This window comes from Vicia villosa, linkage group LG6 (genome assembly GCF_029867415.1).
Source record: "Vicia villosa cultivar HV-30 ecotype Madison, WI linkage group LG6, Vvil1.0, whole genome shotgun sequence".
Lineage (NCBI taxonomy): Eukaryota > Viridiplantae > Streptophyta > Magnoliopsida > Fabales > Fabaceae > Vicia > Vicia villosa.
The window spans coordinates 125139279-125166006 of record NC_081185.1 but is presented as its reverse complement, the minus strand read 5'-3'; the positions used below and the strand labels follow the sequence as shown (position 1 = coordinate 125166006).

Here is a 26728-nt window from a genome sequence, read left to right as displayed (position 1 = left end):
ATATTTCCAAAAGGTATGAAATTTATCAACACACTTTACATCTTTTGAAGTAAAACACGTTCACGGAAGCAGAACCTTAGAGTAACATCCTGTCGAAACTCGCCAGCTCGAAGACGGTGGTGTTTAATCAGACACTAATACAGGAGACTGTCGTCACCCCCAGTATTGAGCCGGAGAAAATATACACTCTAGAAGTCATCCACAAATCAAGTTATATGTCGCCTGTAATACGGTGAACTGACTTTTTGAAATGTGCTGATAGCAAGAGTCGCCACCGACTTTTATTTTATCCAATTTATATAAAGGCTAAAAGAACACGAAAGACCTTTGAAAGAGATTTTGAGTTCGAAGGGTAAGTTATAAAAAGGGAAGGTTTAAAGCATCCTTTGTATCCATGGTTATCCATGGGCTCTTAATTTCTTAGCTCACTTTTATTTTCAAAATGTTTGAAGTGAATAGAAAAAGAATTTGAATAAGGACTTTAGCTTGTAAAATAAGCGTAGCCTTTTTGAAGGTTTAAAGAGGAAAGTTGAATTTAAACCAGAGCAAGCAATTAATAGCAACTACCCTAAGTTTAAAAAAAAAAATTCTTTTAGCCTTTTAGGGCTGTCCATACCATAGGAGGGTAGGAAGTCCTTTTATTGGATTTTAAAGGGTCATCGGAGTTATCGTTCGCCATAAGACTGACCCTGCCATAAAGAGGACATGTAGTCTAAGGGAAGGATATAATAGTCATTTGATCTTCTTAGGCAGCAGGCGAGGATACCTTAGCAATGGGGACAAATCATCATTTACCGAGGCAACATCGAGGGACAAATTTGATGATGAATGAACTGAGGGCAACATTTGCTTTAGGTATCCTCGGAATCGAGGGACTTGATTATTTTCACAAATTAAGGCAACAGGCAACAATAATAAGGCAACAAGAGGGATTACCCCTAAAGGTGAGGGTGTGGCACAATCATGTGGTTCAGTTCAGTGATATTTATCTAATAAGTTAGTTATTCTAATTCAATTCAGGGTTGCGCTCCATAGAATTACTAACCACAACAATTAATATTGGCGAAATAAAAGGCAGAAAAAAACAAAACCCTACGCTATTACAATAAACACTTGCGGGAAAGGGGAAAGCAAAAACAGAAAAATAATAATAAGGGCAAGAAAAATAAGAGGCAAATTAATGCCAATGCCTCGAGCCTTCATCAAATTCTTGATCAATCCTGAAAAATGAAGAATGAAGAAGAGAAAGGTTAGTGCATTAAAGATCGTCAACCATGATTTATCGGGATAAATTAGGGTTAAAACCATAAGGTATGAAAAAATAATAATTTAAATAAACATTGAAGGTTAAGAAAATCGAAAGTTCGATTAAATATAACTAATTAAAATAATTATTGGATTAAATCCTAATTATTTAATCAATTAAAAGTATGTATGAACATAAAATTGGATTTTAAATATATAAACAATTATTAATGGAATTATGGAAAAAAAATCGAGTTTTCGATAAAAATAAATAAGTATAAAATTATTATATAAAAAATCAATTTATTAAATAAGTAAAAATAAATAAGAAAAAAAATTATAATAAAAAGGAAAAGAAATAAATAAAAAGTATTTATGTAATTAAAAATTAAAAAAACAATTAAAGAAACGTAGCTCTGGTTCTGTGTAATACTCCTCTGATGGACTACAGTGCACCCTCAATGCCAGAGACGTTGGATCTGAGGAAGCTGACAATCCATTGGCTGAGCCTTGAGGACGTATGGCACACCTATATACCTGAGGCGCATGGAATCGGTTGCCAGTGATTATTTTAAAAAAGGGTTGCAAGGGCCAGGGATCGAACCCTGGACCCTTTGGTCCTTTACGCGCTGTACCACTGAGCCATCTTGATGAACTTGTTTAAGGAGTGCGTTTGGAAAAATATATTGAAATATTGGAACCTGATCCAAAACGCGCGCCAGAATTCAAACTGGCCAACCACACGAGAACACATCATCATCTTCCTCACAGAAAAACTGAACCATGGCTTTTACAGCGCTTTATACCAGTACGCAGTAAAAACTCAAAGCTATTACACCTGTTAATTGTTAACAACTCATACAAGCATCAAAAATAAAAAGGGAGACCATATTCATGTTCGTCTTGGTCTCACGAACGCACCTGTACCAGTATCAAGCCTTAATTTGTACTAAATTAGAAAACCCCAATTGGGAGCTCGTGAACCCTAACATGGTGAATCATAATATATACACGCACTTATCAAACAAATTGATAACCCAGGAATGATCAATACATCACAACAAACACATATATGCTATTAAAACATGATGAGGATGCATAAATTATTGAAATCGAAGGGTTCTTTAAAAATGCAAACCGTGGCTTATTGGAGGTAAATCTGGGGGGTGTTGATGTCGTGTAGGGATCCCAACAGTCTCATAATGCTTCAAGGAATCTTCTTGGATGCTTGGAATGTCTTGAATCCTCCTCTATCTCCAAAACCGAATTCCACTTTTTGTTGAATTTTAAAATCCTCACTTATGGCTTCTGACTGCAAGAATTCGTCCTTGAGGGTTTGGTCATGTTATGAACTTATAGATGAAGGTTTTTAGGTTAACAAATTGGATTGAATCTCCTTAAATCTTTGATTGGGAAATTGATTGAAATATGATTTTCAATCTTTCTAAATTTGCCAAATTCCAATATTTTTCAATCAATCTTGGGGAGAACGAAATTATATGGAATATGAGGTATAATTGATGATTGGATTTGATCAATATCATATCTTCTAACCAAATATTTGATTTTACTTGATTTATTTTAATTTATTCATTTTTAAATGAATAAAAAATTCATAATAAATCAAATAAATCCTATAAATTCGTGGCAATTTTATTTGATGTTTTGGATAACTTGTGGATCAAGATTGGGCCAAAAAAGATTGGGTTTGTTTGCGAGAAGATTCATTTTGGAGCCTTTTATTTCACATTTTCCTTCTCAAAATTGTCCAACTTTGACAAGGCATATCTTCCTCAATTTTTAAGATATGGAAGAGTTCAAGGACTTTTTAGAAACCTCAAGAGTTCCTCTACATTCCACTTCGGAAGCTTTTTTCCATTTGAGGATTTTATCTTGATGATATGGGCTTTGACAAAAAACTGCTTTTGGTTGACTTTCAAAAAGGACCTATAATCTTTTGATCCATATCTCTCAAATGAAGCATTTTTGGACATGGCATGTGAGAGACAAATTTGTAGAAAATTAAATTTCCTTAAAAATGAGCTTTGGATTGAAAATTTCTGATGTTCCATGTGAAAGTTATGGCTGGTCAAAGTTTAGTTGACTTTTAGGTCAAAAACCCTAATTTAGAAACTTTGAGTCTTGTTGATTTCTGAACTTTCCTTGATGAATCATGATCAATACTTGATCAAATTATGAATGATACTTCATAATAAGGATGTTGACAAAAAATCAGGAATTTTGACTGTACTTTGTCCACAATTGACTTTTAGGTCAAACTAGTCGACTGTTGACTTTCTGAGCAATTGACTGGGCAACCCTTTGCATTGAAGCTTGAATTTTATCATAGATGTAGTTTGAAACACTATAAGTCATCTTAAATCCATTGGGGACCTTGATTTATTAATTTTCTTCAGAGAAATCAAAACCCTAGTTTAGGAGGTCACTGTTTAGGAGAGTGTGCCTTTGAGTTTTGAACTTTGGTATGAGTTTTAAAAGGTGAAATGAGATGGGAAAATTTTGGGGTATGACATCGCCCATACTACGTTATGTGTAGAAGGATGAGCTCCCTCTAGACCAAGGGGAAGAAAAGAAGGTTTAGAAGAAGGCTGCTTATTATACTCTTCTTGTTGGAAACCTCTGGAAGATTGGAGTAGCCTCCCCAAATCTACGATGCTTAGGGGAGCATGAAATATCCTTATTCCTTGTCAAGTTCCATCAAGGAGCTTGCGACAGTCATATTGTGAGTAGGGCTCTCGCCCACATGCTACTTAAGGCAGGCTATTATTGATCCACCTTGTTAAAGGATAATGTGGCATTTGTCAAGAAGTGAAAATAGTGTTAGAGAAATGCCAACCATCATCACACTCCAACTAAAATCCTTTATTCCATGACATCCTTTAGCCTTTTTACTAATGGGTGGGCATCCTAGGTCCATTCCCTCTAGAACATGGGCAACTAAAGTTTTTGATTGTAAAAGTGGAGTATTTCACAATGTGGATAGAGGTGGAAGCTCTTGCCAAAATTACATTATAAAGAGTTTGTTGTTTCTACTGATAGAAGATCATGAGTAGGTCTGGGTTTTCAAGTGTCATTTTCTTTGTCAATGGAGCTTAATTCTCTAGCATTACACTCACCGACTTTTTCCTTAAATTGGAGTGCAAACGAAGCTCATCTCTGTTTTCCACCCACAATGCAATATAATTGTGTTATCCACTAGGGACCACCTCATCTAAACTCCTCGCCTTAGGGAATTGGAGTTTCCTCAAGGGAGATCCAACATAAAGTCTCTTCTGAGGGACGTGAGTGAAGTCTTCCCGAGAGACTTAGCTCATAAGTTTTTCCTGAGGTTTTGGATCCAAGTCTCGCCCGAGAGGCTCAAAACCTCTCCTGAAGGACTTAGGATCTCATCAGGAAGGCTCAACGTGTAATATATCCTGAAGGACTTCGAGTACCAAGAAACATGCTCATCTAAACGCCTCGCCTGGTGGGCTTGTATCTTCCTCGGATAGGATCTATCATAAAGTATCTCTCGAGGGAAGCAATCAAACTCTTACATGAGAGACTAAAATCATAAATCTTTCTTGAGGATTGGGACCAAAGTCTTGCCCGAGAGACTCAACACCTTGCTTTAGGGACTTATGATATCATTAGACAGACTCAACATGTAATACCGCTTGAAGGACTTAGAGTCCTATCAAACGGGCTCATCAAAATGTATCGCTTGAGGAATTGAAATTTCTCCAGGCAGAATCCAACATCAAGTCTTGCTATAGGGACGTGATCAAATTCTGGTATGAGAAACTGTTGGTGCGGTAAAGTAACAAGAAAAAGATTTGGAAGTATTTTGGGTTTTATCGTATCAACAGGGATCAGTGCGCTATCGATGTTGTTCAATAGTCTCTACGTTTCTAAACTTCTAGTAAACAAGTTTTTCACACATAAAACGTACAAAATATAAAAACGGAAAAGTAAAGTATATGAGAGAAGATATCTTTTCGGGATTGAGTTTCATTCTCCCACAAAATAAGCATTCTATCAACCAGTTAAACACAATCTAAACATTCATCAATATCATCATGTATCCCTCACAAAAGTGCTCATGTTTGCAGTATCGATGAAAGTTCTACCGCTCTATCTCATAAGTGATGTCTCATGTCACTAAACAACACAGAGCATTAAGAATTGATACCCACTATAAATATTATATAAAGTCTCGCTTGAGGGACTTAAAGTTTCCTCAAGCAAGATCCAACATAAAGTCTCGCCGGGGGGATGTGACCGAAGTTTTCCCGAGAGACTTAACTCATACGTTTTTCCTGAGGTAGGATCCAAAAAAAATATCTCGCCCGAGAGACTCAACATCTCGCTTGAGAGACTTAGTTCTGATCACTCAGACACCACCCACTACAAAAAATCGCGCAAATTGTGGCGGTTAAATTACGGAGGTTAGTCAAAACCGCCCAATTAACGGTATATTATGGCTTTTTATTTGAACGACATAATATTAGTAATAAAATGGCGGTTTTGATCGCCATTATTTACTTATTATTTATAAACTTTCGCACCAATATAGCACACTCTTTATTTCATGCTTCCCCGCTCTTTTTTTACCGCTTCAGTTCTCACATTAAAATAAATTTTAATTAAAAATAATTAATTTTTTTTATCCTATATGAATTAAAAAACAAAAGAGAACTAAATAGTTCACTCTCTTTTCTCCTTTTCCCCAAAAAATGAAAAGTAACCCTTGTTCTCCCTAAAAAAAGTCTTTCTTCCGTCATCCCTCTTCTCTAGAAAGCCAATACCGGCACGCCCATCTCGTAGTCTCTTTCTGTATCTCTTACCTCCTTGGTTAGTTCTCTCCATTATCCATCTTTTCTCCGTCTCTTTACTCTTCAAAATTATGTTTTTTTTTATTTTATTTCAATCTATGAAATTGTGGCATAGTTTAGATGCTGGATAACTGTATTAGTGATTTATCATGTTATTAATGGTATGGCTCTACATCAAACTTGAATTTCCTCTTTATGATTTAGTATTATTAAACAAGCTTGTGATATGTATATCAAATAAGTTAGACTCATTATTAATTTTGAAGAGGTTGAACAATTGGAATGACCTATATATTTAGTGAATGCATTTTTAACATATGTCTTTTAACTTTTTTTTATAAGTATACATTCAAAAGTAAACATCAGTTTAGAAAATTTAAATTTACTTTAATGTTGGTAGTAAATAATGACAAGGAGTTTAAATTTAATTTTACATATTTAAAAAAAAATAAAAAACTATAATACTCATAGCAAATTATGGTGGTTAAAATTTACGTAGAGTTTAGTATATTATGGCGGTTTCAAATGACACAATATACAATTAAACTTGTTTAACCGTGAAAATTGTGGTGTTTCAAACCTCCACTATTTTCAATAAAAAACCGCCATTTTAAAATAAGTTTAAAATGGCGGTTGTCACGGCGTTTATATTAAAATCGCCATAATTTACCTAGCGGCAGCCAATTCTACGTCGTTTTTCAAAAGGCCATTATAGTGAATTGCGGCGGTTGAAACCGCCACAATCATCTTGAGTTAACTGCTATAATTTACGCGTTTTTTTGTAGTGACCAATGCTTTGTTGTTTAAACATTTTTCCCTTTATCAATGCCTTTATTCTTGAGGTATTGTATAATGGTATATTTTTGAAAGACCTATTAAGAGCGGGGGGATTACAACTGTATATAAGAGGTGACACCCCTATATACCGTCCGCAATTGGGGGAAACTTCTCCATGAGCACTCCCTACTCGCCTAATCATGGGAAATATGGGAAAAGACGTGTCTCGGTCAGAGAAAAGTTAGGGTCAACAATCTAATCCACGTCTCTTTAGAAAGCAAGGATTCAAGGGTCCACCACTGTGACTAAGTATGCAGTTATTAGTACTTTGAAAATCCTAAGTCCAAGCCCAATAGCCTTTATAAAAATCTCATCCCTAGCATTAGAAGGAACATATCATAATACACACGATACGCCCCTTAAAGCTACCGAGTTTCTCACCTCACGCGAGCTTGCTCCCTCATCACCGTAAACGCCATCAAACATGATCTCTCATCACCGTGAGCAGGCCCTAATCCGTAGAACATTACTAAGGCTTCTGGCAACCCCTACTAGCATATAGGTGCCACACATTCTGTACTTTTTGTAAAGTGCAAGGGCATATACCTTAACGTTAATGTTCTGAAATGTGCTATCTTCATATATTTCTCCTTTTTATTGGACTTTTCCTATAGGATCACATTTGCTTCCCCACTGTAGTGATTCCACGCTATGTCCTCTATAATGGCCTAGGACTGGTCATAGTCTTTATTTATTAGAGCCCTTCTGGCAATAACATCTTAGGTCATTCTCGTTGAATAGAGAAGATCATTATAAAAGGTATGGATTTAAGCCATTTTTCAGCCCATGGTGTGAATACAAACTAATCATTTCCTTTAATCGTTCCCAAGCTTCGAAAAACGATTCACCATATATTCGCTTGAAGCAAGTTATCTAGTTCCTTAATTGTGTCGTTTCGCTCGACAGAAAGTATCGGACGAGGAATGTAGCTTTTAGTTCATTCCATGTCATAATGAAATTTGATGGTAGAGACTATAGCCACGCTATGCCTCTATCCCATAAGGAAAATTGAAAAAACTCTTAATCGAATTGTAATTGGGTCTATTATATTCTTTTTGAGAGTATAGCTAAATTTGACGAATATAGATAGATGGAAATTCGGGTCATCTGTCGACGAATTAAAAAAAGGGTCTTGCTAACATGTGCCCTAAGGGCACATGTTAAGAGCTAAATGTAGAAATTTTTACTTAAAAATTGTGCATTGTTTTCATAAAAAAATTATAATTAATGTGTTTATTACGTTTTCCAATACAAATTTACTATATTTAGGTTTCTTAACATGTGCCCTTGGGGCACATGTTAGCTTTATCCTTAAAAAAATTAGTTTTGTTGTACCATGAACATAAGAAGACTTCAACTCGAAGTTGTTAGCCTCTATAGTAGAAAGAACTATGCTCGAGTAAGGTTTCTCATTTGTGAGAATAGCATAATCCTTTAGAGGACGACTCAATGTAAGTGCACCATTTGCAATTTAATCTTTTGGTCGGCAGATACATCAAAAATCTCAAGATTCATAAAATAACGAGGTAATGACAATGGATAGAAAACATTGTTGATTTTATTTTAAAATGAAAAAAAAAGGATATATAAAGTAACAAAATAAATAAAGTAACAACAATAGGTATAAGCAGAAAGACAAAGGATCCATATAGCAAACATGTTATTTTTATTGATAAATGATCATTCAATATAGAATTACATATACATAAGGGCTCCCTTAGGTTCGCCTTGAATCATTACATTGTTCATGTAATTAATATAACGGTGGCAACAACAAATAATTTATGATACAAATACATACAAAAAAAAATTCATAGTAAAATTATGCAGTATACATGAATATTTATATGTCACCGTCTCTTTTGCATTCAGAGGGAATTTGTGGTAAACGTTTTCTATCAGTGCAGTAATTGTAAATGGTATATTTCTCTCTCACCCACTTTAAGCTACGCCATTGAGCAGCATCAAGATCACGAAACTCAACTTGATCCCACCATCTCTTTCCTTGTGTTGCACAGAATTTTGAATTCACAGATGCTTCGCAGCCATCAATGTGGAAACTTTTGTATCCTGCTATGAATGGTGCTTTTGACCAATCTGTTTTCTCCAAACCACCTCTTGTTGCCCAATCATCTGCATTCCATAAACTGTTGTATATCTTCATTGGTTGGTCAAATGGGAATTTCACTCCTAAATCCTTGCTGTTCTTGAACACTCTTATTGGAATATCATCCACATAAAAACTGCAAGCAAATCAATCATAGGTTAAGCATGATTGTTTAAAATTATTAGGGTAATATTTGCAATAGTTGATGTCCAGTGCTGCTTACACAATCTGGTACATGTTCCATAGAATGGAGTATCTGTGGAACTCTTTTGTAGGATCAAACCAGAGATAGATCCTTTGCTCTTTATTACCTTGTCCACCAGTGAACACATTTGTTTGTAAAATATAAGGTTGTCCAGTTCTATTCCCCAAGAACTCAAAATCTATCTCATCATGTTCAGCATTTTGAGAAGATAACTGCTAAGTAGTTCCAATAACAACAAATGTTATTACAACAAAATACCAAAAATAGTAATAGAAAATTATTATATAAATATTTTTGAGCATACATAGAAAGCAGTAACAGTTCCAGCTGAATCACCAGGAACCATCTTAATATTCATACTGAAATGACCAAACAAGTATGAACCTTTCGACTGAAAACCAGTACCTGTTACAAAACTAGTTAGAAAAATATGAACAGTGTGATAACAAGTTTAAAACTACTATATAATGAAAAATAATAATACACTAATTACCTGTTGATTTATCAAGATGAAGCTGAATCTCAGAACCACCATTGAAGTATTTGATATGATCAAAAGCCCAAGTTGGATAATAGTTTCTGCCAAATGGAACATCCACTGGCCTCCGTGGGAGAGCACAGAATGAAGAACAAACTAGTGATGATAAAACTAAACACATAGTCCAAAGTGAAGAACCCATGTTGTGTGTTACTTTCATGCAAGTTGTGAAAAGTTTGTGGCAAGGAGTTGGGTATTTATAAGCATAAGACCCTTGGCATAGAAAGTTAAAGAGCCATGTTCCTCTCTCATTCATAATGTAATGTGTCTTGTTGTTATTTATTATTAACTTGGAGGGTGGGAGGCAAAGGATCATGTATTAGGCTCTGTTAGGATTTGAGTGTTGTAACCAACTGATAATGGGACCCTATTACGCGCTTATTATGTATTGTTAATTTCTATATAGCTAATCATCCATCATTTCCCAATTAAAATGCACATACTTAGAAATATATAAACATTTTATATTAAGTGACAATGAAGAAGATGATTCAAATATAAAAATCACTCCAGTAGGAAAAAATAGAGTTCTAAAATCTCTTCAGCATGAAGAAATAGAGTGGAGAGTTTTGATATTTAATTTGTCTCGGTTTGTGTATTCACAGTAGTGGAAAAAGAGAGTCATTTTCAATGTCCACACTCAAACTCTAGAATGTATCCATCCAAATATGCATTGTGCAAAAAATGAGAACTTGCCTATAAACTTAGCAATTCAAGAACAAAATTTTCAATCTAAACAAAAGTTACATTCATAATATTGATAACTAACAATATTAAATAATGAGAAACAATAAATTTTTGTCTCTACGCTAATTTAGTGTCAACAACTTTGATTTAGTCAAAGTCTTAAGAGACTAATTAACCAAACACAACAATAAACTTTTGCCATAGCTAATTCAGTTTCAAAATTTTCTATTTATTCAAATTCTTAAGAAACTAATTTAAAAGACAAAACAATATTTCCCATGTTGCTAAATTGATGTTAAAATTTTTGATTTACTTGAAACCTATAGAATTATTAAAAATCTGATATCTTAAAGTTCAAATTAATAAAAAACTTTCACATAACGTAAATATACATCGAACATAAATCTATAACCCATGAGATATGGTCGTCAACCCACTCACATTATAATTTATATATGTTGTCATATTATAATAGTAAAGTGCTCGTATAATTGGTCTATTTGGCAAAATGACTTTAAACTTCAGAATGTGAAAGAGAGGAAGTGTTAAAGATCGGCTGATTGTGTCTATTTGAGTGATTGATGTATTGTAAAACACACATACACACACGCGTGCACACACTTAAAGTATTTTTGTAGCCTTTTTTTTAAAATAAAATCACCAAACATTTTTTTGGAGCATATTCAGTTAACTAGGAAACTGTCAAATTGATAAGAAGAATTTTTATAACTATCTAATCGGTTAGATATTTGTCCTAATAGATTAGATAAGGGGTAATTAAATGTATAATCAGTTGTGACAATTCTTAATGAATATTACCGACCCTCTATCAAAACCTTCTAATTTGTGCAACAGTAATCAACTATTACAAGTACTTAATTGATTAACGAATCGATTAGGTCATTTATTTGGCCAATGGATTATTTCCTCAAATATTACTTGTGATAATGTTTAAATTTGATCTAATATATTACTTGTGCTTTGTGTATTTTAATCATTGTATATATAAATTATTTGTAGTCACATAACCAACCAAACTCATATACATGTGGATATTATGTTAGTTAAGTTTATGTTGCTGTTGATAGTTAGTAAAAAGTTTATGTTGTTGTTGCCATTGTGGAGATTAAAAGTTAAATTTTGTGGTTGTTATGCTATCCTAATTAAAATTTCGTTTAAATTATAGGTGCTTAACAATGTGACACCATTTAAAGAAGAAGATTTTGATGGCATCCACTCATCTTGGGCTAGTTGCTTCCTATATTACTTATGATAAAACTAATTTCTCATGCTGTTGCATAGTAACCTAGATTAGTATGAAGTAAATGTATTTGTTTCATTTTGGCTTGGTTGTAAATAATGTATGTGTTACCTTATTGAAAACATGTGTATATAGATTTCTGTCCATAATGTGTATATAGGTATATGTCAAAAATGTGTATATGTGTTGCCTGATTGGTTTGCTGCTTGTTAAAAACATGCGTATATAAGTTCGATCACAATATATGAATATATGTTATGTCACAAAAATGTGTATATATACAGTTCAAAATGAAAATTATGTAATATTAAAAAAATAAATCTTTTCCCTCAGTTGGAATTTTCAACCGAGGTAAGTACTAACTTTTTACCTTGGGTATTAAAAGAAACCGAGAGGTAAAGTTGTGTGTCTTTGAAAATAAAAAAAAATCAATTTCTTGGGATTGAACCTCTTAGGGTGTGTTTGGATTGGCGGTGGACATAATTGATTCTAGTAGAATTGAGTTTGGTAGAATTGATTCTATCAGAATTGAGTTTAGCAGAATTGATTTATGTTTGGATACATTTATGTAAAAGTGAGTTGAATAATAAATTTCAGTGTAAAAAACATCCAGAATCAATTCTGGAGGCAGAAGCTACAAATTCTAGCTTCAAGTAGAATCAATTCTGGAGACAGAATCAATTCTACTTTTGCCTAAACAAACATCTTTAAATCACTCAAAATCAATTCTACATCTATAGAAGTGCTTTTGACCCTTCCAAAAGCCAAACCAAACATACACTTAGTTGATTAGAAACTTCTGTTCTTTGGAATGGAAAAAACTCTTACAGTTATTTCTCTGAAAATAATATTAAAAAGTGCTAACATTGTAATATCGTTTATCCAAAGAGCATTATCGAGTCTTTCGATCATTTTTGTTTTCATTTTTATAAGTATCCTATAATAGCGTTTATAAGAAAGTTGTATTATATGTGTCCTTATATAATAGCGCCCGAGTAAAATGCGCTATTATAAGTCTTTGTGTAAGAATTTTAATGAGGGGTGTTCGCGGGCCGGTTTGGTTCGGTTTTGAGAGAAACCCATACCCAAACCGATTAAAATTACACGGATTGGTTTGGATTTGAATTTTTTCGATAAAACCCAAACCGAACCGAATCAAGAAACAACTAGTTGGTTTGGATTAGATTGATCGGGTAGATAAAAAAATACAAAAATATTTGAAAAAAAATTATTTATGAAAATTAATTTTTCATAATAATATAAAAAATATAATAATAATAGTGTTCAATTGTAAATGTTAGGCTAACAATTTTTCCGTATTAGATTCAAAAATATCGAACATAAAAGGTTTTGAATATATAATTAGTTATTTGAATTAGTATGATAATGAATATGTTACATATCACTATCTCTAGTTACCACAATACACTAACAATTTTCTAATAACAAATTAAAATAACATAACTTGTCCATATACGAGATTTCACTTTTTTCTAGTTGAAGTTGAATGTTTGGTAGTAATTTTTATGATAGTTAATTATGATTAGTTTGGATTGGGTTTGCGGGTAGAAATTGAAAATTCGATGCCCGAACCAATTGACATTAGATTTCATTGGTTTGGTTCGGTTATAGCCCGAATTGAAAAAAATACCCAACCCAAACACTATGGTTTGATTTGGATTCCGGTTTGGTTCGGATTTACCCAAACCAATGAACAACCCTAATTTTAGTAGCACTTTATTAAAAAGCGCTATTAATTCTGCGCTATTATATGCCAAAAATGTAGGTTTGAAATACACCAAAATTGAAATATACAAATCAAATTTTCCACAATTTCAACTATTCTAAAATCATCTTTTACTTTATAAATGCATGAGTGAAGTGTAGGAAATATTTTTCTATAACCTATTATCAAAAGATACGCTTAGTGTGTTTATGCAATTCACATTAAGGAATTCAAAGTATCTTGAAGGAAATTCGCTGTTAATGTCAATTGCATTCAATAATACTATAATTGGTGGAGGAGAATTGATCCTGAAGGTTAGTGTAAAATTCACACGCTTTGAATTTTTAAGTATGATCTTCATCAACACCTTCTTTATTCTATTGTTGCCATATATCCACCAACAACCAAATATCCAATAGAAAGGTGTTTCGGCTAGTTGATTTTTATACATGGAATATTTAACACCCTAGTTTTAGTAATTATTTAATGTTGTTTATTTTGATTTAATTACAATTTTATGTAGTTATTTGATTATTATGTGTGGGCGATTAAATAAATATGGGTAAGAGTGGGGGTGTGTGACCTATGGTAGGGTGTGGAGGGTAATTAGAGAAAGAGAGGATAATTATAATCATTTTACTATTTAAAATAATGATTTGATTATATTATTTAAATAAAATAGATAGATAAAGATAAAATAAAAGTTGTAGAGATATCGAGGGTAAGGTGGGGATTAGAGAGAAAATTAAGGGCAAAGTAGGAACATCCCAATTAAGAGATTAGATTTTTAGTGTAAATAGAGACTTAGAAGAAGGGAGTTAAGAAGTACTTATAATTATTGGGAGAAAAGAGGAAAATGAGGCTAGGGCAAGAGAAAGTATAGGAAGAACACCCATTGATAGAGCTCTGAAGAATTTTGCAAGAGAAATCTAAGGTAATGGGGGAGAATAACTTTTAATAAAAAGGCTTATGCATGAGGGGCAGGATTGAGGAGTCGTTAACCTCCTTAGGATTGAGTTTTTTTATTCATAATTTTAAATTGTAATACTATGATAGTTGTTATATGATAATTTTTGTGTTTTCTCATAAATCTGTGCTTGAATGATGATTTATGATGTTCGTATGTATGATTGTGTGACTGAAATTATATTTTATTTACCATAATTTTATATGTATGAAAATCTACCATTGATGGATGTTTGAAGGTTGTGACTAGGGGTGTTCGCGGTGCGGTTTGGGCGGTTTTGACGTAAATAATCATCCGAACCGCATGAGAAAAAGTGTGCGGTTCGGTTGGCTTTTAGAAATAAAACCGACCAAACCAAATCAAACCAATGCGGTTTGGATTGGTTCGGTTGGTTCGATTTTTTTTTACAAAAATTTATTGAGTCATACATACACATACTGATGACAACATAACTTTGTATTTAGTCATTTATGCGTTATCAAATAACAACAAAATTCATCATATTTGAATAAAAACTTTTCATTTAATATACAAAAATAATATTAGATAAAAGTGGAATAAAAAACATAAAATAGTAGCATAAAATAATATCAAAAACATTATAATAAAATAGAAAAAAAGAGGAGATGAAATATTAGAGAAGATGAAAAAGAAAGAGCAGAAGAGATGCGATTAGATAAGAGGAGGAACATTAAAAACGTAATTGGAAGAGATAACAGTAAAATAAAAATAATAAGATGAAAAAGAAAGAACTTAAGAGATGAAAGATTAGAAAAGAATATGTTATATGTATTTGGAAAAGAAGATGAGAAGAAGGTGCAATATCGCTCGGAGAGATTTGCGAAGACTTAAACTGAAACCTTAAGTGTGAGGAAGAGAAAATCATTCATAATCGTAAGGCTAAGGCATAATTGGTTTGAGTTTGAGTTGAATATAAGTTAATTGAAGTTTGGGGGTTGTAACATAATGCAATTTGGTTCGGTTTGGTTCGATTAGTAAAATACAAATCGCAAACCGAACCGGACCACGCGGTTTGTTAAAAAATGACTCAAACATATCCGAACCAAATATGATTTTTTGCGGTTTTGATTTGGTTTGGTTCAGTTTTGCAGTTTTCTATTGGACCGGTTTGGTTTTGAACATCCCTAGTTGTGACCTTAAGGTGTTAATGGTGATTTAGAGTTGACAAACATGATGATAATGTTGTAATATGTTGTAAGTTCATGAACCCATGGAGTAATAGATGAGTTTAAGATGCTATAATAGTGGAAAGTTGGGTTAACTTGATAGATTTTCTTAAAATAAGTTATTGTCACATAAGGCAGTGTTTGGATAGTTTAAAAACTTATTTTTTTACGCAACAACAATAGTTGGAGTCGACCCATACATGTTTGGAGTAGACTTCAAACCAACAAAAAAGTTTTTTTTTAAACTGCACAGTAGAGTCGACCCATACATGTCAGGAGTTGACCCATAGAGGCTAGGAGTCGACTCCAAACTTCCATAATGTTTGTTTTGTTTTTTGTTGCATTGTCCGACGATTTTGTCTATAACCTTTGATCCGTAAGTCCAAATGAATTTTTGTTTGAAACGTTGGAAAGGTAATGCAAATTACTCTATAATGGAAGTGTTTTCAGGGGCTGAATATGTCGTGATAACCGGAATAATTGATGTGGATTATATGGATTATTGATGTTATGTTCGAGATATGATGAGAACTAATAACTTTGAAATTAGTTAATCGAGTGAATGTCAAATTATGAGAGTTTTGGTGTCGTGATGATGTTATGATGTTGTGATGTTATGATGTTTGAGAATATTAATTATAATTTCGTTAATGATAAAAATGTTGAATGTTGTTGATGTTGTGTTGAGAATGATATATAAGTTGTCATATATTGAGTATATTGAATTGTGAATGATGTGTTGTTGTACATGTGAGTTAATAGTTCAATTGAGAGAAACTATTTAATGTGTGAGTTGCATTGATATTATAATTGTGATGTGCATATATGTTGTTGTTGTATGGTAATCCAGAGAGGGGATTATGAGAGTTGTTACTGCATTATGTTATGATCATAGAGGGGTCCTAACACATTGATATTGATGATAAGATCATGCATCATTTGAGTTGTGTCAAGAGGCATGTTTTTGAATTCAGAGAGGGGAATGGTGGCTTGTCCCAAGCTTAGAGAGAGGGCTTGTAACATAGAGAGGGCTCATGAGTTTAGAGAGGGGACCCGGTTCCTGATTGAACAATTGTTGAGTTGGTATCACATGCATAGAGTTGCATCGAGATGCATAGAGTTACACTTTTAGTATAATTTGTATAATAAGATAAATGCATGTGATATTGATGGTGTGTGTTAGTGGTATGTGATTGATGAGTTGGTGTGATAACACATTTAACCTACTGTGATTGAGATTGTGTAAGAGTATGTTATGTGTTAATTATCCTACCTGGCATTATATGCCTATTATTATTGAATGTGATTTCTCATCCCTTTGTGTCTGGATATTTCCTTTACATGGCAATCGTGCATATACTTAAGAGTATAGACGCTCATGTGAGTGGAAGCTAGCTTCCTAAGCTATTGCTTTTAGTTTCCTTGTTTTAGCTTTGGTTATGCTCTAATATACACTGGGGGAGCAATTTCTTTGTTTTTTTTTGTTGAGATTTCTGAGAGACAATATATGCTCTCGTATTTTTATATTTTGGTGTGATAAGCATTTGGAGAAGACTTACGAGTCGGTGGTAGAGAAATAACATTGAAATTATGGATGTCATATCTATCTTATTAAAAAAAATATAAAAGTTATATAAAGTAGCAATTTTGTAATTTAAATTAAAAAATTTAGCTTTCATGTTAATCATTAACATCTAATTTTTAGAAAAACAAGTGTCTAATGTGTGTTACTTTTAAAACAAATAAATTTGCTTAATATAAGATACTTGATTTTAAGAAAAATAAGTATAAAAGGAAAAACAATAAAACATGTATATATAAATTTATACCTGATATTAAAAAAATTAAATGCGAGAGCAAAATTATTCTTTGATTTGATTTTAATTTAATGATTATTAAAGGACCGTCAAAGTTTTTATTAAAGATGATCCACTTCCATTTTGGTAATAAATAAAAACAGAATTATTTTTAATATTTATTAAAAAAACATTAAGATTCTTAATCATTTCTAAAAATTTAATATACTTAATAAAAGATAGTTTCTTCTTATTTTTAACCAAATCTGCCTATTTTTTTATATGTTCTTTAAATTAAATTTTATTCTATTCACCTAAAGTAAATAATGAATATTCAAAATATTACCTAAAGTAAAAATTTCTTAATAATATTTTATTAAATTTAATTTTATATTATTTTTTATCTTATTTAAAACTAAATTATCATGTACTCTTTACTCCTTATTTAGTTTTCTTTCTTTATACATGTTTTGAATATTATTTCGTACTATTATTTAAAAAATGTTAGTTTCATTATTTATTTTAAGTGAATATACTAGAAAATGATTTAAAGAAGGTTTTAAAAAGTTGAAACTATTTTTTATTAAGAAACATGATTTTTCATGAAATAATTTGCATCATAATTCGTTATTTACCTTTAATCGAATATAAAATAAATTAATTTAAAGTATATAAAAAGTGAGATATTAGTGTGATTTTAGAAAAAATTAAATGGGATAACAAAATTAAACTTTGTATTTGATTTGAAAATATTAAATATATTCCTAAACCAACCAAGAGAATCCTGTTTACAAATGTGATAGTAAAATTATATAAATAAATGATTAAAATTGGCTCTAAAAATTCCGCTTCACAAAATTTGAGATTTTGAAATACATGTGCTTCTGAAAAAATTAAGACTTTATTACATAAAACCCTTGTTCTATTAGATTAGGATTTACGATTGCATCTTCTATCTCAATCCTTCTCTCAATCAAACTTGAAAAATCCTTTGAAAAATGTTCAGAATCAAAAACTTTATCGAAATCGGTTTTGAATCACCAACGTCATCACTCTCTTTTTAGCATCAATATTTCTTCAAATTGGAATTGCTGATAAGAATATATCTCTCTCCTGCTTGCAACTCATGCCGCCATATCAAGATTATTGTGGCACGGCTGTTTACTTATAATTAACCATATCATTCACTGCAAATACAAACTCCCTCTTTCAAGCACTCTCATATTGTATTTTTTTATTAGGGATATGAGAGGTTATGATATCTTGAGAGGCTATATTGCGAATAAAAAGCTTAATTTTATATTCAACAAGGTAAGTAAATTCCCTTAAATTTATTGATATTTCATATGAATTATATATTATAAATAATTATATGTTTTGTTATTCATTTAATTTGTAGGCACGTCAATGACAATAGTTGGGCTTGTGGTTATTATGTAATGAAAAATATGTTTGACATTATCCAGACGGGTATATTGCAAGGATTACATGGGGTAATAACAAAATATTTCAATATTTAATACGTAAATCATATCATTTCATGATTTAACATGTTCTCGTTTAATTTATTTTATTGTTTGCATTTGTAGATATATTATGATGCATCATCATATGACAAAGATGTTATTGATAATATCTGACAACTTTGGACTCAATTCTTTTTACAAATAGTTGGAGAACAAAATCAGCTTGAAAAGAACAAAAAGGAGTTAGAAAAATGGTGTTTTATAGGAATTAATATTGACTTATTATTTAATATTTTTTTAATATAATTTTTTCTTAATTTAGATTTACACTCATGGGTACAATTTGTTAAATTTAAACCAAAATTGGTGAGTTTAATTTTGTTCAATTGAAGCAATAATAAAAAATGTATTGGCGCCATATATGACCTCAACTTGATTTAAGATTAAGCAGTTATGTTATATATTTTTTCGCATTCATTTTAGAGAATAATATTTGTTGATGGTTTAATTAAAATTAAATCACACTCGATGTCATTTATAACACCAACTTTAATAAAGAACAAGTGTGATACATATGCTATACAAACATTATAAAAAAAGTTTATACATTCAATTTAAGAAAAAAATAGGTGTGAAAGATTGGTTTCTAACCAAATAACACTTAGTCAAACTTTTAACACCCAATTTTTAAGAAAATTGGTACGATATATATGTTCTACATATTTTTGTAGGTAAAAACAGGTGTCATAAGTTAGTTTCTAATCAAACTATTCTCCATTAAACTTTAACACCAGTTTTTAAAAAAGTAGGTACAATTTATAAGTGTTTACACCTTTTTGAAGGATAAAAAAGGTGTTGAATGTTAGTTTTAATACCTATATGTAACACTTATAACACCAGTTTATCACTGGTGTTAAATCGATTTACCATACCTTTTTTAAAACCGGTGTCAAAATCATACTTACAATACCGGTGGCAACAACACCGAAACAAACCAGGTGTTAACTCTCTAAAAAATTGGCGTTAAATCCCTTATCTACACTAGTGGTGCTTTTTATTATGATATGGATTTTTATTATGAGATTTAAATTGGTGTGTTTTGAATGAGTATTTCCGTTGCGATGATACTCTAAGTGAAGGTGAGCATGCAATGACAGATGTTGCATGTTTATTTAAATAAAATGTTATATGATTAGCAGGTGGTTGTGTGAGATGTGTGAGTACCCTATGTGAAAATATTGTGAAAAATCTCTAATTTAATTTTAATCATGCGTTGGGGAAATAGGGTGTTACATTATATAGTAAGGAATGTTGAATTGTTAAATTTCATGAATTTTTTTATTCGACTATATGAAATTCACTTCATATTGTTCCTTGTGCTTAACTAACAATTTTTATTTTTAAAATTTAATTGAAATACATCGATATTATAAATAAATTTTATATTGTCAATAAATTATGATCGTTAAATTTTTATAGATATTTAATTTTTTTAATCACATATAAAATAATACTTGTGAATATATAGCTGTGATACACTCATTGTGTAAATTTAATATTTTATTTTGACAGTGCATAGAAAATTATTCTCATGTTTTTATGCATAAACAACGTGAAGTAAGAAATATTTTGTAATTTTTAAAATATTTTTTAATAATTTAAAAATGTGTTAAAATATTTAAAATTTAAAGATGTATATGTGGTAATAATAACATGACAACTCCCCAGTACATCAATTATTTTAGTTAAGCATTCCTATTAAAGAAAATATTCTATATACAATGCATTGAATACTCACCATATTCTATAAAAAAATTAATTATTTATGGTTTCAATGCATTTACATATTTTTGGCTAAAAAACTTATCTTTTTTACTTTATTAAATAATCCTTAACTTACCTTTTAAATCTCTTAACCAGTGTCTAGGGGCGAATTTTTTTTTTAAATAACCATGTATTAAAAAAAATTTACGCAAATAACCACGTTTCGGAAAAAATTACGCAAATAACCAGGTTTCAGAATACGTTGACACCAAGGTGCCATGTGAGATGGCGCCACCATTGTACCAGATGAAAGGAGGGGCCATTTGAGATGGCTCCTACTAAGGGAGGCGCCATTTGAGATGGCTCCTATGTGCAGCTTTTCTGCAACAAGCCATCTCAGATGGCGCCTTGGTGCTTTTTTGTTTTTTTTGTTTCCTTAAATAACTGAAAATTGACACTTGAACAAAGACGACAAAGATTTCCATTAAGATAAAACGATTACATAATAGGAATAGAATTACATAAAATTTAATTATCGTTCGGATTTTGAAAACGACTATTGCGAGATCGCCTAGTTCGTTGTTGCACTCTAGGACCTTCATGTTGTGGTTGGGTTGAGGGCCCTTTGAAATCAATGCGTTCAGCGTCCATGTAATCCGTCAAATCAAAATCTTCCGAAGTCTAGCTTGCAAATAATTGTTGACCCATATTGTCAAAATTTTGTCGCATCGGGGGGGGGGGGGGGGTGGGATCAATGCGAACTCGATAACATTGCTCATCCGAAAAAGTTGGGTAAGTTGGAATTGGATTTTGTGGAGTTTGGTACGTATAAGTTTGTTGGCCAGTATGGTGTGATGGTTGGCTGTAGGTGGGGTCGGTTGGGGAATATTGTTCATGCATGCCCATGTCTGGGCTAGGGTATGATGAAGGGCCCGCACTGTCGCTTCGAAAGTATTGTCTTTGTTCTTGGTATTGTGGTTGTGTGTGGGGCATGTCAGTGTATTGGGGTTGGGTGCTTGTGGATCTACGTCGCCGTTGTGTTTGATGGGAGGTTTGGTGTTGGTATTGTTGTTGGGTGGTGAACGGTTGTTGGTATTCTGGTTGGTTTACTTGTTGGGTGGTGTATGTTGGTTGGTATTGTTGTTGTTGATTTGATGTCGATGCCCAACGTGTGCGTGGGTCGACCAAATACCTCGACTCAGCCACAAACATCTCAGGGTTAGTAACACTTCTGTACCATGACATATATTGACGTGTGTGTTGCATAGGATGCTCATCTGGGAAAATAAGATACAACAACACATGTTGGGCACGTCTCCTCCACATCCTACAGCATTCCGGTGCAAAATTTTGCCAGTTAACAATATCCCACTGACCGTCGACCCTTTTTTGATGCCAAGGATCCAAACAAGTTGGGTCAGACGAAATATCTTGAAGCATGCCGAACTGCATTTTAACTCGATCGCTCTGGTACATCTCCACAACGTTGAACCGTATGATTGCGGTTTTTGCAGTCCAAATTTCCATATCCTCTTGGTTGGGTTGAAGCTCCAAACCAAATATGGTCTCCAAATAAACTGCATATAAAGTTAAATTAATGATAACAATTAAAAATAAATAAAGTAAAATAAGAAAATTGTATAGGTAATACATACATCGCCTTCCCCAAGGTGATCCAAAAGATTTCGATACGTGGCTAGATGTCGTCGAGGATTCTTCGTGTAATTCATGCCCGTTACGCAAAACCTAAAACAAAGAGTTTTATTAAGTTATTTACAAATATCTATCATCAGTTAATATGAAATAGATAGCGATGTGGACTTACTTTTTTGCATAGGGGAAGCTGAATATCATGTCGTTTATGGGGTTAAGAGAGTCTAATCTCCACCAACCCCATACTTGTAGCAAGAGGGCGCATCCATAGAAAGTAAAAGCGTTTTTTTTTTTGCACACTTACATAATGAAGCGTATAGAAAGGCTAAAACAGCGGAACCCCAACTATACTCTCTTGTTTGGTTAAAATCTCGAAGTAATGGTAAATACAACATATTGACACTATTGCCCATACTTTCGGGAAATAAGAAGCAACCAAACATCATCATAATGTAATTTCTAGCTTTTACAATTTTTTCTTCCTCGGTTGAATTGTCATTCAATCGAAGACTTTCATAATGTTCCTTAAGTTGAGTAAGAAAAATACCTCGTCCCCTCGCATCACCTTGACCTAACAGATCTCTGCCCAACAATTCCTCACATAGAGTATTGGGTAGTTGAACATGACCATTCAACTCGTTACCGTCAATGGGAAGACCCAATAGCATGTAAACATCTTCTAAGGTGACGGTGCATTCACCAGTGGGGAGATGAAACGTGTGTGTTTCCGGTCTCCATCTTTCTAACAGTGCAAGTATGAACCTCGTGTCAATTGTTGTGTTTGAAATGTTTATCACATGTCCAAAACCCGCTTGTATTAAATATGGTATGATAATAGGATCGAGAGACGGAAACCGTGTCGACGACATCGAAATCTTTCGGCATCCTAAACAAAAAAATAATAATATGTAAAATATACGAACGTGTAAAATATGCGAAAACGTAAAATATACGAATTAATATGTAAAACTCACAAATTCGGCAATGTTTGCTATTGTGCCTCTGTGTTTCTCGCCCATAGTGAGAAGAGCCATAATGGAAAGTTTGATCGAAATTATATGAGTGTGTAGTAGAGATTGTTAGAAGTGATGATGAAAAATAAAATCATACAAGTGTATTTATAGGAGATAGTTTGCATGGCCAATTTAATGAGGTGGGTGGAGTTGCATGCATGACATGCACTTGTCACGAGCAAGCCATATGAGATGGCGCTTCCCTTCCCCAAAATACACTAAGGCGCCATTCAAGATGGCTTAGTGCAGGCTATGCTATCTAGACTAGGCGCATCATGTGTAAGAATAGGTGGCAGAGTGTGTAAGAGTAGGCTGAGCTCGAAATCTTGACCAAAAAGGTGAGAAGGCGCCATCTCATTTGGCGCCTTAGTCTTTTTTTTTGTACAAAGGCGCCATCTCATATGGCTTTCTCGTGATTCTTATTTTTTTCCTGTACACCTATATATCAGATGAAATGAAGAGCTCTGTATTCAAACACAACTCTTAAACTCTCAAACACTAAAACAACAAGATGGCCTCTGCACCTCAATATATTATTAATGCACACATCAATGGTGAGACTTACCAATGTGATGCATCCGGTTTTTTATTTCGAAACACTGAAGTTACCCAATTTTTTTTAAGTCGAAAATCGAACTTCGTACATTTCAAAAATCGATTGGAGATCAAGCTATCCCGAGGTACAGTTTTACAGATCTTCTATTAACATCCGGTCTTTTTTGGAGATCAAACAAAATTTTACCAGGTGGAGGTTAAGGATGATGAAGATCTACAAAACATGTTTTGTAATCATGAATTTTCTGGATACGACTCGATTGAGTTGTATGTTCTGCTCCAACAACCAAACGAGAGCCAGGTCGTTAATCCCATCGAAGTAGAACAAGCTGAGGTCGATGTAATTGATAAAGACGAAGAAGATCCAGAGTTAGCATTTGATGACATGGGAACGATGATTCCGAAGACGATGTTAAAGGTGTAAAACCTCAAATTTCAACATACACACCGCCGTCTCACATGTCGAACGTTGACATGGCCGGTGATGAACCCTCATTAGACATATTCCACAACGTCTGCATGCAGTCAGATGCAACTTTAAAAGAGAAAGATAGTTTTTGTTCGAAGGATGAGGGCATGCGAGCAATAAAAAAGTTCCACATGTTAAACTCTGTGGATTTTAAAGTGGACCGAACAAATGCAGAATGGTACAAAATCAAATGTACCAATATTGAGTGTTTGTTCAAGCTCACTGCTTCATACAGGTTGAGAAGTGATTCATGGGTGATAGGCAAAATTTCTTAACCTCACACTTGCATCAACTCTTCTCGCTCGCAAGATCATCGTAAGTTAAGTTACGATCTGATATGTCAAGAAATCTTACCTCTCATCAACAATGATCCATCGTTGAAGCTGAGAACAATAATTTCTCACATCACTAAAGTATACAACTATACGCCCTCGTACAGGAAAGCATGGTTAGCAAAAACCAAGGCGATTGAACAAGTATACGGTAATTGGGAGGAATCATACAAAGAGTTACCCCGCTACTTAAATGCACTCTGCACTTATGCGTCTGGTACTGTTTATGAGATGGAAACATTGCCCGCGTATGCCCCAAATGGCACTCTTATCAGCGGAAATGGAATATTTCTTCGTCTATTCTGGGCTTTCCAACCTTGCATCAGAGGGTTTGCGTTCTACAAACCTATTATTCAAATAGATGGAACGTGGTTGTACGGAAAATACAAAGGCACCCTACTAATGGCATTCGCACAAGACGGAAATAGCAACGTCTTCCCAATTGCATTCGCTCTAGTCGAGGGAGAGACCGGTGGAGGTTGGAGTTTCTTTCTCAAAAATCTCAGAACACACGTGGCTCCGCAAGCTGGTCTCTGTTTGATCTCTGATAGACATGCTTATATTGTGAGTGCATACAATAACCCGACTAATGGTTGGCATGACCCCCCCCTTCTACACATGTCTTCTGCATTAGACATATTGTACAAAATTTCACGCGAGAAATTAAAAACAGAGCTCTTCGAAAATTGGTTATGAACGCAGGGTATGCATTAACTCAACCATCTTTCAAACATTACCGTAGAGAGATCAGACTGTCAAATCCAGATGCAGGTACTTGGATTGATAATATTCTAGTGGAGAAGTGGACTAGGTCATACGACAATAGACATCGATGGGGACACATGACAACAAATCTTGTTGAATCAATGAACGGTGTCTTCAAAGGCATACGACACCTCCCTGTAACCGCTTTGGTAAAATCAACATATTTTAGGATGGCTTCATTGTTTGCACAAAGAGGTGAAAGGTGGGACGCTGTGTTACGAGCTGGACAATTGTGGAGTGAATGTTGCACAAGATTTATCAAGGCAGAAGGTGCGAAGGACAACACACATATGGTTACAAGGTTTGACCGACATAACCAGAATTTCATGGTCAGAGAGACAATCGACCACGGCGAAGGGCTACCAAGACAAGAGTATAGAGTTCTACTAGAAGAACGTTGGTGTGATTGCGGCAAGTTTCAGGCATTTCGTATGCCTTGCTCCCATGTCATTGCAGCATGTGCCCATTCTCACTTAGAAGCATTAGCACTCCTGTCTCCCATTTACAAGTCTGAGACCTTGCTCCACGTATACAACAATGGCTTTACAGTGGTAGAAAAAGAGGATTATTGGCCTGCGTACGAAGGGGAAATTGTTTGGCACAAAGACCAAATGCGGAGAAATAAAAAGGGTCGTCCCAAAAGCAAGCGTATCACAACTGAAATGGACGAGCTCGATAAGCTAGAAAGAAAGTGTGGTTTATGTCGCCAAGTCGGACACAATAAAAAAATTGTCCTAATCGTGCTAGTGGTTCTTAGAATTGAATTTTGTATGCACACTTCTTTTAAGATCTAAACATGTCTTATTTTCATTCAGAACATTTGTTACAACACATATCATTGTTAGAAATTAAATGACATAACGACTTAAAAACAACACATACAACGGATAAAAAAACGCCAACAATACGACAACTTATCTAAGAAATAACAAGCACCAAAACAATGTCATCAGAACCGTGCATCATCATCATTACGTCTCTGTCTCTCAACTTCCTCCAACCAAGTGCGAGACGTTCCAGTCGCAAGTGACATGACAATTCTTCTTCTCTGGATTCTTCTAATTTCTTCGCCTGTTGGGATGTCGTCATCTAACCAGCGTTTCAACTCTCTCTTTAGACGCTCCATGGAATGGATGTTCCAAAATTTCATTTTAATCGGCGGTTTAACGACCGAGAAAAATAGATACCCATCTCTTGTGAAAATCTCAGAAGCCATGATGATAAAATTTGGGAGAAAATGAGAAGATTTAGTGAGAAAGTGTGAAGAATGGTGGAGAAAGGGGGTATTATTTATAGAAGAGACAGATACAAGGAGGAGCC

The 26728-nt window shown here is 33.5% G+C and overlaps 1 protein-coding gene and 1 non-coding gene across 2 annotated transcripts; one reads left to right on the top strand and one right to left on the bottom strand.

Moving 5' to 3' along the window:
- The first annotated feature begins 7698 nt into the window (after positions 1-7698).
- LOC131615398 (small nucleolar RNA R71) lies at positions 7699-7806 on the top strand. Its single transcript, XR_009287814.1, has one exon. It is a non-coding gene; the product is annotated as a small nucleolar RNA R71 (small nucleolar RNA).
- A 758-nt stretch (positions 7807-8564) lies between these two features.
- On the bottom strand, positions 8565-9941 carry LOC131609866 (probable xyloglucan endotransglucosylase/hydrolase protein B). Its single transcript, XM_058881680.1, has 4 exons — positions 9723-9941; positions 9534-9634; positions 9248-9441; positions 8565-9160 (listed from the first exon to the last, which is right to left on the bottom strand). The coding sequence occupies exons 1-4, from the start codon at positions 9925-9927 to the stop codon at positions 8761-8763; spliced, it is 900 nt and encodes a 299-aa protein (XP_058737663.1). The 5' UTR covers positions 9928-9941; the 3' UTR covers positions 8565-8760.
- Positions 9942-26728: the final 16787 nt, after the last annotated feature.

Coding starts and splice junctions, on each gene's coding strand:
- LOC131609866 (XM_058881680.1), bottom strand. CDS start 9,927: ATGAAAGTAACACACAACATGGGTTCTTCACTTTGGACTATGTGTTTA. Junction 9,442..9,533: donor GAACTGTTACTGCTTTCTAT/GTATGCTCAAAA, acceptor ACTACTTAGCAG/TTATCTTCTCAAAATGCTGA. Junction 9,161..9,247: donor TGGAACATGTACCAGATTGT/GTAAGCAGCACT, acceptor ATTTGCTTGCAG/TTTTTATGTGGATGATATTC.